Source organism: Dermochelys coriacea, chromosome 5 (genome assembly GCF_009764565.3).
Source record: "Dermochelys coriacea isolate rDerCor1 chromosome 5, rDerCor1.pri.v4, whole genome shotgun sequence".
NCBI classification, from domain to species: Eukaryota; Metazoa; Chordata; order Testudines; family Dermochelyidae; genus Dermochelys; species Dermochelys coriacea.
The window spans coordinates 66,072,975-66,087,729 of NC_050072.1; the positions used below are offsets into that span (position 1 = coordinate 66,072,975).

Genomic DNA, 14,755 nt, shown 5'->3' on the forward strand with positions numbered 1-14,755 from the left:
CTGTTCTGATGTCCACAAAAGTTTAGCAGCAATGGCATTGACTTTCAACTGCAACCTAGTGGCATGTGTGGGATTTGCAGCCCCCAGATGTCTCAACGGATTCCAGGAATGTTTGTTTGAGCCACAGTTTCCATCTTGCTACATCCAGTGATACCAGGAGAGATTTTACAATTTCTGGGTCCCTACACTCATCATATTTTCAAAAGAGATCTTTACAGTCCAGCAAGGAGTGTACAAAAATGATTCTCAACCTTTTTGATACCAGGGACCAGCTTGCTGCCTTCCTAAACTATATCAGGGTGATCTCAGAGACCAGCACCGGTCCACGGACCAGTTGCTGAGAAACACCGGTATACAATGAGTTGTCTATGCGAGTTCTTCTTTGCAGGGGTGATTAGGTGCACAGTAAAATGGTCAAAAGTCTTCAGCATTGTGGGAATGTACCCTCTTTAGAGATGAACATCAGGTCAGAGCAGTACCCTCTGCCCCATCTTGCAGAGTGGAAAGTGACATACCGTTTCGCATCAGAAAGGTGGAGCATACCATTTGCTGATGCCCAGTGACTCAGTTCTTCGTCTGCAATGTTTGCTGCATAGATCCTATGCAGTTGGCAGAGCTGATGTATATATGTTAAGAAGTAAGCTTGTCAATGTACACAGAGATTCCAGTTGTTTCTTTGTACTCTGTAGAAGGTAGGACCAAATATTCATTGATCTCCTGCTTTATGTAGATTGCAGCCCATATTTTGGGTGGTAATTGCTGGCTATAAGTTTATAGCTCTTGATGTTATAGCAATGGCCTTTTTCTTCATTTGCAACATGGGTCTCCTGGGGAGAGAGGATGTTGGTGTTGCTCATCTTCAGCACTTTCTCCAGGAAGCCATACATAGACCGTGAAAGGCCTTCAACATTCAATGGGCAGATCTCTATCCTAGAGCAATCTGCTTAGTACATTGGCCCTGAAGCGGTAAGTGTATTTTGTTGGTCTTTTGACGGGGAAGTTGACAATCAACGTTTGGTCACCAGTTTGATGACATTAGTCATGGTTTCCTACTTAACAGGGTGGACACATGAATATCATCATCTTCCACTCCATCTTATCAATGAAGTATGTTGGCAGCTCTTCAAAGTAGTTGATGTTTGGATCTGGTATTTGAGTTATGCAATCTGGTTGATTAGCTGGTTCAATGAGAAATATGTGAGAACTATGAGAAATAGTTCTGCTGGCTCCAATTCTGCCATGCTGATTGAAGACAATGAGGCTCATTTTGCTTCCTTTACTTCAGTGGTGAAGTTCGGTACAGTTTGTGTGCTAGCAGAGGGACTCAGTGTCTTTTGTACCACTGGTACTCTAACTTTCCACCTATGCACTTCACTGGCAGTAGTTCACCCGTGAAGCATACTATTCTTCTTGATCAGTTTGGGAAGGAGGAGGAGAGGCCAAAGCATTGATGGTAAAAGGACAACAGGTAATTGTACTGTTGTACCAACTCATCAGCACCTTGGCTTTGTATTTGGGTTACTTGTTCTAAGGAGATTTGAAAACTTAGGGATTTCAGGAGTCTTTGGGGGAAAATCAATTTTGATTGCTCTCTATCCTAATAGGAAAAAAGGAAGGCAGGCAGGCTTTGATCTCTGCCAGGAAGAGGTGATGATCAGCTCAGGAGAGTGGTATGTTGGTGATATCTCCAATATGCAGTCCTAGCTGGAAGACAGGATTCAACATACATACCATATATAGTTACATATATAGGTCAGAGACTACCTGAAAGAATCTGATGGGTTCTGTATAAGTCATGAGATCAAAGTACTATCTTATCATTGAGACTGTCCATATGAACATTGAGATAATTGAAGACAAGTAATCTGGGGATTCCAATACCATGCTGGGCTGCATATCTGAGAGTTCATCCAGGAAGTTGATGAGGTTTTCACCTGGAGGTCTGTAAACCAATATAATTCCTAAATTCCTTTTGTCCTTTTGCATCCTCACAGACCACATGAATGCACTTTTTGTTTCTGGTATGAAATGTCTTCAGTATCAGAGGCTGGAGGGGAACAGGATTGTTACTCCACTTCTCTTATCTGGTGCATTCTGGATACTGTCTTGGCTTGTAACATACAGATGGGAAGATTAGCTGTGTTCAGATAGGGTTGGACGTGGCACTAAACCATGTCTCAGTGATGCCAGAAAAGCCAGGTGCTTCATCAAAAATGAGATTATGGATGATGTAAGGAGAAACAGATTTTAGCTTTCCTCTCATATTGATGGAGTGCGATCTGCCCTTTAAAAAGGAACTTTGTGCTGCAAGTAGTGCCACCAAGTGGAAAGGAAGCTTTTTCTATTTTTATAAGAGAAAAGGTGTTGTGAAAAAGTAGAGAATCTACAGATGACAGTAATCTCTTCATTCAATGTTCAAAGGGCTTAACCTGCTTAAAAGTGGTTATACACTACACAGGTTTCAGAGTAGCAGCCGTGTTAGTCTGTATTCGCAAAAAGAAAAGAAGTACTTGTGGCACCTTAGAGACTAACAAATTTATTTGAGCATAAGCTTTCGTGAGCTGTAGCCACAAGTACTCATACACTACACAGTGATTATTAGAGTCTAGGGAGCAGCAAAGCACTCCTTACGTATTTTGATTATAGAGCTGATCCTGTATAAAAAGAATAAAAACTACTTAAAATCTTTATTTTGCAAGTTGTCAGAATAGTTACATTCCTTGCCACTGAGAGCGACAATGTAGGTGAGATTATATCTTTTATTGGATCAACTTCTGTTGGTGGAAGGTACAATCTTTTGAGCTACACAGAGCTTTTCTTCAGGTCTGGAGAAGAAAGCATGCCATGCTACGTTTATACTCTGCTGTGGAGCCAGGAATATGTTATTGAAAAGTATGAAAACCAAATACCTGAGGATGGCCACAGTAGTTGGAGTAACAGCCATAAAAGTGAAAACAACAGCAAAAAAGAAAATGCCCAAGAATAGAGGCAAGAACGTGCATCGTGTTCGGCATTTCCCAGCCAGAGCCTCAAAAGGGACCTCTTCTGCATCAAGTAATCTTTTTGGCATCCCAATACAGGAACAGTTTTGGTAAGTCTACAAATAGTGCACACAGCAAACAGTGTTATTTCAAAATATGTAAAATTTTAAATTATAGTAATTGATAGAGATTAAGTTGTGATCAGACACTCGCATATTAACACATTCTTACTTATTTCAAGGACAGTGCATGACCTAGTGCACCCTTAATTTATTTTGTGATATTTTCAGCCACACTATTCCGGTTATTCCACCTAATTTTGAAAATAACTATGCTCACTCATTGCTCCAACTGTAAAGACTAACTCTCTCCTCCACTTATTACTTTGCTTTCCTCCTGGGCTGGCAAGCTACCAAAAGAGGTCTCCTATTACCCGAACAGTAGTTACCCCTGAACTCTGTTTGGGATATTTTGTATTTAGACATTAAACCTTTTTTGCCAGACTGATTATTAGATTAGATTAATTTAAATTTAAATTTCCCCTTTTATTATTAATTAGGCATTACTTCATTTTGCACTAAATATAAGCTCAAGGAGAGACTAAGTAAACTGAGAACACTTGATTTATACACAAACTCCAATTTAAAAAAAAAAACATGAAAAGTTGAATATTCTGCTCGTGTCCCCTCAATTAATCAGTGGATAATTTCAAGCACTTTATAGAAAAAAGTAAAGCTGAGAATAAACAACCCAAAACAGGAGAGTCCTGTACTCCCATAAATATACCTTCTTGTTACAAGTTATTCAAAATTCTAAAAGTATGAATGCTTTTTTGTCTGGACACCTTTCATGTGCTAGTCCTAATTTCTAAATAACCCTTTTTCATCATAGGCTAATAAAATTAACAGTTGCCTTAACAAACCCTTATTCCTAAATTATAATTGTCTGGCTATAACCTGGAAGATTTCCCACATACACACACTTTATCCAGCAAAAAGAAAAGGAGTACTTGTGGCACCTTAGAGACTAACAAATTTATTAGAGCATAAGCTTTCGTGAGCTACAGCTCACTTCATCGGATGCATTATCCAGCAAGATTCTCAAAGAGCCACTTGTTCTGTCAGCAGTGGCTGATTTAGTATTAATATTTTCAATAAAATTCCTGATCAAACCTCTCCTCTTCCACTAATTAATTATATCAATATAATTCCCAAAGGTACATTAGAGAAGAAGGATGGCCTTTTATGGTTAAGGCACTGCACTGGGACTCAGAATATCTGGGTTCACTTCCCAGCTTTGCCAAAAACTTCCCCCGATTTGTATTTTCTATTTGGACTGTAAGTCAAAAACTGTCTCTTATCATTTGCTTATATAGTGGCTGCTAGTGCAATGGGGTACTAATCTCAGTTGGCACCTCCAGGCCATATTTTAAAGATAATGATAGTATCACATATGGAGCTTGAAGGATAGCATTATCGAGGAGTACTTGTGGCACCTTAGAGACTAACGAATTTATTTGAGCATAAGCTTTCGTGGCCTAAAACCCACTTCATCGGATACATTCAGTGGAAAATACAGTAGGAAGAGATAGATAGATAGATACACACACATACAGAGAACATGAAAAAATGGGTGTTGCCATACATACTATAACGAGTGATCCATTAAGGTGAGCTATTATCAGCAGGAGAAAAAACCCTTTCGTAGTGATAAGCAGTGGTTACCTTCTTCTCCAGCGTTGTGCCTGTTCAGTTTTTGTCCTGTTTCAACTTAATCTAAATACCTTGTCCTTGTTCAAGTACAATACTCATTGGATTGCTTCCATATTTCTCAGTCTCGACTTCCATATTCTCTACTCATTAGCAACAGAAGGGACTAGAAGCTGTAGAATGCTCTTTCTAATTGTTCAGAAGAATGTTGGTAAATTCCAATGAGGTCAACTCTGAATTATACCTTATTTATATAGCATATAAATTTATTGGGCATAGTGCATGACTTAAATGAAGGCAGGCAAAGCCTCTCAAAAACTTGCAATCTAAATACACAGAGTGTTTGTGTGGGGGAGGGGTGAATAGTGAGGGAAAGATAGGATACTGAAGCAAAGGTACTGGGCATGTGTGTTTGGCACACACTATTTTAAGAAATTTCCCCCACTTACCTTTCATACTTTGTGGGGAGAGGAGGGTGGGGTGAGTGGGTTTTTTTAAAATATGTTTATATTACAAATACAAGCTAAACTGAAGGATCTGAGGGAAGCAGGGGAATTAGTGATGCCCTTGGCAAAGAAATGGGTGGAGCTATTAGGAGATACAGACATGGCTTCCTGGCTCACAAGCTGCATTTGCTCCAGCATAAGTTACAGCAGCCTATAGATGGAAGAAGTAGTTGACTGAATGTGAAAATTATAACAAAACACACTGTGGTAACTGCATAACTCTAAAACATAGAAAACATATAATGTACAAAGAATTGTACACTCTTCTTTTGGAACAAAATGGAGAACAGATATAGAAAAGAAAAGAGAATTTGTACTTTATGAAGACGAGATGAGATCCAGCCTTGTCATCACCATGGTCTTCCAGCCTCAAGGCCTGTCACTTACTCTGGCCCAAAGAGCAGTTTGAATTAACCTTTCCAGCCAGACATGTCCAACAAGTGCTTCATCTGTCACATAAACTTTAATCGAAACATGACATTCTTTTCCCTCATGACAGTTCTTGTCTACTTGCTTTATACAAGAGTAAAAAATAACTTGAAGGTATACCCTCCAGTAAAAACACTCACACAGCTTTCCAATATTAGCTAGAATGAGTATATCACTACTACAATATCAAATGAAAAGCTGGAAGGCTTCCCTTCTACAAAAGTTATCACTACATTAGCCAACCTTTTCACTGCCACTAGAGCAGCTTCATCATTGTTAGTCCTAGTGTACGTACAGTACTGGTGAGTAGGGCTAGATGACTGGCAGTATCACAATAGCATCCTTTGCCTATGCTAGCACACACCATTTGCAGGAAGAGGTACAAGATTTCAACCTTCCTTCCCACCCCTTTGCAAAAAACAAAACAATAAAAACAGATGAAGGAAATGTGTCCCAGCACTGCCTACATAAGAAGAATTAGATATATCCCACACTGCTACTTTGGTGATGCTATGACCAACTGTTTTGTTCATGTCTGACGGCACTCCAACTCAGGCATAAACCCCTGAAAAGAGAGTCAAATAACCTTGAACTGGTATCAAAGAGGTAATATGATTAACTTTCATGTGGGCTCAATTAACTCACTCACTTTGAAGTCAGCTAACTATCCACATCAACCTTCCTGCTTTGGTAAGCACATTCTAATGTTTAATGAAGTAATGGGAAAATGAAATATAATTAACAGTAAACTATCAGAGGCTTTTATAATCAAGTGAACAAATGGAGTGATTTTTAGTTGTATTTTATTTTAATAGAGCCTCCAGATTTTTTTCAAAGCCTTTCTTTAAAAACAAAGAAAATTAACATTCCTTCAACAAGGAATAGTCATAACTTCACACACAGATCCCTGTGTATAATGAGGGTATATGGCTGTGCAAATTCCTCTCTAATTTACCTTTTTACCCAGATTCTACATGGTCTCTCTGGGGTGGGTAAATCCATGAAAAAAGCTGTCATAAATATAAAGGGAAATATAAAGGTAAACACCTTTAAAATCCCTCCTGGTCAGAGGAAAAGCCCTTTCACCTGTAAAGGGTTAAGAAGCTAGGATAACCTCGCTGGCACCTGACCAAAATGACTAATGAGGAGACAAGATACTTTCAAAGCTGGAGGGGGGGAGAAACAAAGGCTCTGTCTGTCTGTGTGATGCTTTTGCCGGGAACAGAACAGGAATGGAGTCTTAGAACTTAGTAAGTAATCTAGCTAGATATGCATTAGATTCTGTTTTGTTTAAATGGCTGATAAAATAGCTGTGCTGAATGGAATGGATATTTGTAATTTAAGATTTTGCCTAGAGGGATTCTCTATGTTTTGAATCAGATTACCCTGTAAGGTATTTACCATCCTGATTTTACAGAGGTGATTCTTTTACTTTTTCTTCAATTAAAATTCTTCTTTTAAGAACCTGATTGCTTTTTCATTGGTTCTTAAGATCCAAGGGTTTGGGTCTGTGTTCACCTATGCAAATTGGTGAGGATTTTTATCAAGCCTTCCCCAGGAAAGGGGGTATAGGGTTTGGGGAGTATTTTGGGAGGAAAGATGTTTCCAAGCGGACTCTTTCCCATTTATATACCTGTTAGACGCTTGGTGGTGGCAGCAAAATAAAGTCCAAGGAAAAAGGAAAATAGTTTGTACCTTGGGGAAGTTTTAACCTAAGCTGGTAAAAATAAGTTTAGGAGGTTTTCATGCAGGTCCCCACATCTATACCCTAGAGTTCAGAGTGGCGAAGGAACCTTGACAGAGGCCATTTTCTTGCTATCTTCCAGCTTACCTTGACTGCCTGCTATTCTGCCTGCCTTCTCCAACTGTGAACTTTTCAGCATTTTCCACAGCACGGGAATCTAAGAGTTTACTGTGCCTGAGGGGACACGGCAAGATGATGATACTTCTCAATTCAGGACAGCATGGACAAGAATGACCCGGTTCAGATTTAGGGGCAGAAGGGCCTGAAGCACTGTTTTGGGGAGATCAGGAGGAAGCAACTACCACCCAGAGCTGATAAGCCAAAAAATGACCAGGTTTCCATATGTATTGGTCTTAAAAGTTCCACACAGAGTTTCCTTCCTTCTCTTGCGGTACAGTTCTTATACTTCTACATGGCTAAGTGTAGCTGCTATCTCCTGCAGGCATCCTTTTGGTACAGAAGGAACTGAAGAACTGTATTCTCCCCATTCCCCAAGCTGCATGAATTTAGTGAAGAAATTCAGCAGAGCAGTACTTAACTCTCAAAACCAGAACTGCTTTGGTGCAAGAGCAGCATGCCCCAGCACAACTCTCTCCCCTAAAATTCACCTTCTCTGGCTGCAACCATAGCATTATCATTGACTCTGAATTCTTCTCTACTTGCATGTCTATAAACCTGCTCAGAACCACTTCTGCAATACTGCCTATTAAAGGAAACAACTTCAATGCCACCTCTGCTGAAATCGCAAGTCCCTTCCTCTCATCTCGTTAAGTTGGTATGGCAACCCCCATTTTTTCATGGTGTGTGTGTGTGTGTGGATAGATAGATATAATATCTTCCTTCTGTATTTTCTACTGCATGCATCTGATGAAATGGGTCTTAGCCCATGAAAGCTTATGCCCAAATAAATTTGTTAGTCTCTAAGGTGCCACAAGTACTCCTTGTTCTTTTTTGCTGATACAGACTAACACAGCTACCCCTCTGAAACCTGTCATCTCTCCTTGACATTTGAAAGGCTATTCTCTAGGGGGTACCAAAATAATTACTCCTAAGACTCCACCACAAGCAAAATGTTTTTGCCCCCACCTTCCCAGACTGTGCTGGCACCCTTGCACAGAAAACCAGCAGCTTTTGGAATTATTTTGATCCTAACAAATCTGCATGAACTGATGATGCATTTGGGGCCTTATTGTATAATAATGGATAAGGATCCATTCATCAATTTAACACTGACTGAAGTGCTGCTTTTTAGCCCAGCATTTGAATCCTATCATCATCTGAGCCCCAAATAAAGGAGTTTAGATAATTTTAGAAAGATTAATCCATCCTGTTCAAAATTCAAAAATGTATTTTATTGGGATATATTACAGGGATGAAGTTTGTTAAAACAGCAGTAATTTATACTAATACAAATGTAGTCAATATCCATATCATGTAATCCTCTGCTGGAATTCATCTCTCAGTGATGGCATTTAGAGCCTGATTCAGAGACAAAAAAAATTATCTGACAAAATGTCAGCAAAGAAAATTCAAAATAATTTCTAGATACATAAGTAAATCCCAAAATCCAGGTGTGCATTTAAAGCCACTGGCTGTTTTGGACAGTAAAAATTACCAGTAGGAGCATTTTCTGTTTAGTTCACTTATCATTTTACAGAATGAGTACAATGCTGGAATTGTCACAGAGAACTACATTTGCAACGAAACACTGCAGACTTGTAACAACTACGAGACACTAGACCCTTCATTCCACTGACATTAATATTCACTTATTGGTTCAAAGAGGGGTTTTTGTTTGGGTTTTCTTTTCTTTTTTTTTTTAGTTCACAATTATGTATTATAAAGCTAATGTTGATTCACTGTTTTGTTGTAATGGAAACAATTCTCTTACATTTAATAATAATTGAAAATGGCATACAAATTTTGCTAAGAAACCAAGATACAGGATAAACTGTACATTTATTTCCTGTTAAAGACATCGCTTAAAAAATACCTTTTTCCTTTTTTGAATAGTAAATGATGTACATCCTGCAAAACAGGGAGAAAAATACTGGACTTCATCTCTGCCACAAACTGGGTAATAAAAGGAGCGTAAGCAGTTGCAGTTGGCATTACATGGTGCAGTCAAGTTCCTTAACTTGCCTGTTCTGTAAGGTAAAGATTAAACAGGCAATGAGTAAACAATATATTTCATTAACTCGGTTTAAGAATAATTTACAATAGGGAATAGAAAGACATGAGTCAGTAATGGAATGCTCATATGTTCACTAATCTACAGTTCTACACAAACATACATTACTACCATAATAAAGTAACTAAACAAATGTAAAGATCACACTTCTCTTTGAAAATTTTATACTTATTGTAATACCTAAAATTGCTATACTGAAATATTATGCGGAAAATTCTAGTTTGTATACTCAGTGCATCTGACAGCACTTTGTCTAGTGATTTTTATTACATACTCTGTATATTCAGTTTCCCTAAGTGTTTTTGTGGATCATTAACACAGCTACAGATAAGAGAAAAAACACATTTTAAAGATAAGTGGAAATGATATTGTAAAATATGAGCCATTTTAACTACTTTTATTGATCAAGTATTGATTTTATTGATTTTATTCCTTTAATTCAATCTGATTCGTGATGCATCTCTCAGATATCTGCTGTTTTATTAGTCCCTTAGCCAGATGACATCTGTCTTGTTCAAACATCAAGAAGCACTATGTGCTAACTACAAAGCGACAAGACAACACCTAAGTCATGTCATGTTACCTAAGAATTGATAACATAGATAATGGAAAAAGAAAAGGAGTACTTGTGGCACCTTAGAGACTAACAAATTTATTAGAGCATAAGCTTTCGTGAGCTACAGCTCACTTCATCTGATGCATTCGATGAAGTGAGCTGTAGCTCACGAAAGCTTATGCTCTAATAAATTTGTTAGTCTCTAAGGTGCCACAAGTACTCCTTTTCTTTTTGCGAATACAGACTAACACGGCTGCTACTCTGAAACCTGTCATAGATAATGGAGTTCTTTAACTCCTGTGTACTACAGCTGCATATTCTAGGTTTAGTCCTCTCACTTCCAGAGTGGCAAAGATACTATAGATCTATAGCTGAAGTAACCATGCACAGCCTTATAACATTAAACTGTTAAGTTATATGAGAAGTAAATTAAAGACTTTCCCACAATGCACGAGGATGGAACAGGATGACAATGATTTTGAATTTCCTGATGGTACGAGCGCATTAAACAACTTTTGCATTATAAGTTGTTTCAAAGCTAGTTCAATTGAAACTAGGGAATACTGTAATATCACTGGTTTAAAAATCAAGCTATATTGTAAAGTGAGTGGTAGTACGTTAGTGTCCAAACTATCACTTAAACAGCCTCCAATTTCAACTGGGAGAAATTTGGGTCAGTTTATAAACTTATATTTTTATTATGTGCTCCTTTAAGAAAATAAATTAATATCTTTAAAAGGGCAATTCACTTCTGACAGGTTTCAGAGTAGCAGCCATGTTAGTCTGTATTGGCAAAAAGAAAAGGAGTACTTGTGGCACCTTAGAAACTAACAAATTTATTTGAGCATAAGCTTTCGTGAGCTACAGCTCACTTCATCAACAGTTCAGTTAGCTGTAAAATGAAATTATTAAGCACAACATTCAAAGTGCATGTGGAATGCTACATCAAAGTTATATGTCTAGAAGCATTCAGTCATTTTACTGAGTGGTAACATGCCTTGATTCTTTATAGTTATACAGAAAGAATCTTCTGCAGACATCTTACATTTTTCAAAAATATATTAAAATCTGAGTTTGCAATGCTCCTATCAAAGAGCAAATCCAGACACATAGGGAAAAGACTATTGTGTTTATTTGGTGCACATGGATACTAATGCAACTGAAGCAAGTGGGGGAAGCTTTCATAGCTGCTCCACAACTTTTCCAGGGAAGCTTGACTGGTGGAACCAGCTGATTGACCCTAACAATCCTCATAGGGAATATGTAGTTTTTTGCAAAACAGAGACTGGCATTCAGCGTGCCAGCAGAACAGCAGTGATTTCACTACATTCATGCTCTTCAACCGCTCAAGGAGCTGAAGGGAATGTTGGTGGGGCAGGTTTTGCACCTTAGATATCATCATAATAGATTCAAGAATGCACAGTGTATTACTTCCATCCATGTTCTCAAGTGAACCATTCTGACATTTCAACTGTACAAAATCACCGCTATTGCTAATTAAGTTTTCTCGGTGAGAATCAGAGCACACAAAATGATATCCGCACCAGGTCAAGGATTGTTTCTATGCGTCTCAAAAGTTTTACAACAAATGATTTTCAGCATTTAATAGGTGTAGGTACTATGCTGATACAAAGGAAAAGAGAATAAAAGTATCTTTATCTTCTACAAAGATGTAGTGTTCGTCATGATGGCTGCTTCAAAATTTCCAAACAAAACAATAAACACTCACCTACTTCCCAACTTCATGGGACTATATTCAATTTCAACTGTCGCATCAGCCAAACCACTCTTGTAAAGAGAGATTCTCAAAGGAATGAGTCATCATAGAATCATAGAATATCAGGGTTGGAAGGGACCCCAGAAGGTCATCTAGTCCAACCCCCATCAGTTCAGTACCTAGGAGTTTAGCCACACCACATTCAAAGTGGGAGTCAATCATGTGGTTAAATTCCCACAAGCTCATAGAATCTCTACCAGTTACCATGCCTACAGATTTAGCTGTGCATTGTCCTGAAGAACCTATGGAGAAGTGCTATTTTATTAAATCACCTTTTCTTTCCCAGTCATTTTGTATGTCAAGCCCTCTGACAGGTAACACGATGGACAAGATAAAAATGAACTGTTGCCAATGGATGCCAGAAATGAGTGCAGTTGAAATGGTGCTGATAAGTTTAGCTGTGAGGGTTGAGACAGACAAGAAGTCTCCGATGACATTGCAACAACTATGCAGGATTCAACCATGGTTGCAGAAATTATGCTGAAGAGAGCATGGATTTTTATAGACCTACTGCTAATCATTATCAGCAATGGTTCAGCTGTACGTATTGGTCCCAACCGCTCACTATCTTAGTGAAAAGATACTGCAGAGTTATGGATACAAAAGATTTTGCAGTACAGTTCTGTTTCACACGTTCATGGTTTTCAACAAAATTCTCTTTTCCTTTTGGGATAGAGTTTTGCATGTATAATCTCTTCCCATAGTTAAGTGTGCACTTTCCAAATCCAGGTTTCTTATGTTAAATGTTCAAAATTTTAAAACTTCTATACAAATTTTCCTTGAAGTTGGTTTCACTTTAGATCTTAGCAAGACCAGCAAAATGCCTTGTTTGAAGAAAAAGTTTAAAGTTGGCTCTCTGAAGCAATTTTCTTTACTTTAAAACTATGTGAATAGAAAAAGATTTAAAAATGAATATTCAAAAGAACTATTAACTTCAAATCTGTAAATTGACGTAGCATTAAGATTATATAATTAGGAATCGAAAGGTCAGAAAATGAGAGTTAGAATTTTTAAAACAGCCTTGCAGTGGACAGGACACTAGTCTGGGGCTTGGGAGAGCTAACTTCAATTCCCTGCTCCTTCACAGACTTCCTGTGTGATCTTGGACAAGTCTCTCTCTGCCTCAGTTTCCCATCTGTAAAATGGGGATAGTAGTACTTTCCTACCTAACAGGGTGTTGAGGATTAAAGATTGTGGGGTACTCAGACACAATGGTGATATGTGCAAGGAAGCAGGTTTTGTGAAATTGAAGGTTGTTTTAACCTTAAACCCTAAAAGTCACTTCATGACTTTTAAGCCAGTGATTTTCAATGTAGTAAGATGGACTTAGGTGTCCAACTCTTTTGAATTTCAGTAGCAAGTGGGCAACTAACTCCCTTCAGCTGCTTTGAAAATCCTAGCCCATGGCCTTACATGTGTAACTTTAAATTTGCATTATTGTGTTTTTGCATTTAACCATGTATGACAAACAAATGTTTTGCTCTTATTCTCACATTTTTCTTTAGTAGTTTGTGGGCAGTCACCATTTCATGGTGTGTGTGTGTGCGTGTGTGTCTTGTTTTATGTTTTAATTGATTTTAAAAAATGTAAGAATATTTCACTAGACTATTGTATGCTGAAAGTATTTGATTTATTAAGTTATGAATCTAGTTATTGTTTCTATCTTGAAACAGCCTATATGTCAAACTCCATGTTTTGTGTCATTTTCCTATTATATGTATGAGAGAAAGAGTTTTGCCTTTAATTCATGAATACTAATACAGATAGAGTCATAGATTCGAAGGCCAGAAGGTACCATTGCGATCATCAGGTCTGACCTCATGTATACCACAGGCCAAAGAACTGCCCCAAAATAATTCATATAAAATGAACTCCATCTGATAATTCACATAAAGTGAATGAGGCATATCTGTCCTAGGTTAATGTATCTCAATTTCTCTGTTTCCAGTTTATGCTACAATTTCTGATGTTCTTCACTGTCCACTTTTTGCATGACATTGTTACTGGGTATTCCTCAGCACATAAGAAGTGGCTAAATCTGACATTTAAGATCCCTGCTCTCCCAAACCATTTAGGATACAAATACCTCTTTCATGCACATTGTAGGGAGTGCATGGGTTCACTTGCATGTACTTGGTTTAGAGCCACTTGGGGCCAGCAAAGAGTCCAATTTATGGCAGCAAAAGCAAAAGACAGAAAAGTTAGAACAGTACTTTCTAATCAAAATAAAGGTCCTATTTTTGTCACCATATTGTTCTGACAACATATTAAGCCCTTTTCCAAAAGTAAAGAATGAGGACTAGGAGTGGAATATTGAGAAGTCATTTACCCAGTTGCACTGCATATCACTCATGTTTATGCTTATCTTTAAATGGAAGCTAGAATCCCTAGGTACCAGAGCATGGAATTTATTTTCCGCAACACCATCTGGGCTTTTTGGCAGACCCTCAAACAATTGGAGTTGCCTCTAGCTCTGTCACTGCATGATAGAATAACTGGCTGCTGTTGAGTTGCTGGGGTTTTAGGATAGCTGATATTTTCTTTTTTCATTCTGCTCGATTCACAGCAATGTGTGTCCTTTTATCTGTTTATGAAACAGGAGTAATTTAAATCTCTTTGGAGACTCTGTGTGACAGAAATGAGTGTTTTTACTACCACTTGAGCTTTCTGTGAAAGCCTGCAAATTTAAAAGGTCCCTTTGCTGGTACTGTCTTTAATCAAATAGGATTTTTTTGGCTAATCATCAGTACAATATGCAGATTGCCACAAACATTTGTACAAGCTGTTTCTTCCTACAGCAGGTCCTCAACTTCTCTCTTAAAACATGTATCAATTCCAAATATTTTAAAAACTAGCAAAAAA

At 38.0% G+C, this 14,755-nt stretch overlaps 1 protein-coding gene and 1 long non-coding RNA gene across 4 annotated transcripts in view; one reads left to right on the top strand and one right to left on the bottom strand.

The window, feature by feature from the left end:
• The window catches only part of SLCO4C1 (solute carrier organic anion transporter family member 4C1), an 85,343-nt gene that overhangs the window by 8,404 nt on the left and 62,184 nt on the right, over nucleotides 1-14,755 (bottom strand). For all 3 annotated transcript variants that reach the window (XM_038403776.2, XM_043514903.1, XM_043514904.1), the window contains 2 exons: nucleotides 9,363-9,516; nucleotides 2,910-3,097 (listed from right to left, as the gene is read on the bottom strand). In XM_038403776.2, coding sequence (XP_038259704.1) covers nucleotides 2,910-3,097; nucleotides 9,363-9,516 — 342 coding nt within the window. The remainder of the gene's footprint in view (nucleotides 1-2,909; nucleotides 3,098-9,362; nucleotides 9,517-14,755) is intronic.
• On the top strand, nucleotides 6,841-9,469 carry LOC122460295. Its single transcript, XR_006281531.1, has 3 exons — nucleotides 6,841-6,875; nucleotides 8,053-8,144; nucleotides 9,383-9,469. It is a non-coding gene; the product is annotated as an uncharacterized LOC122460295 (long non-coding RNA).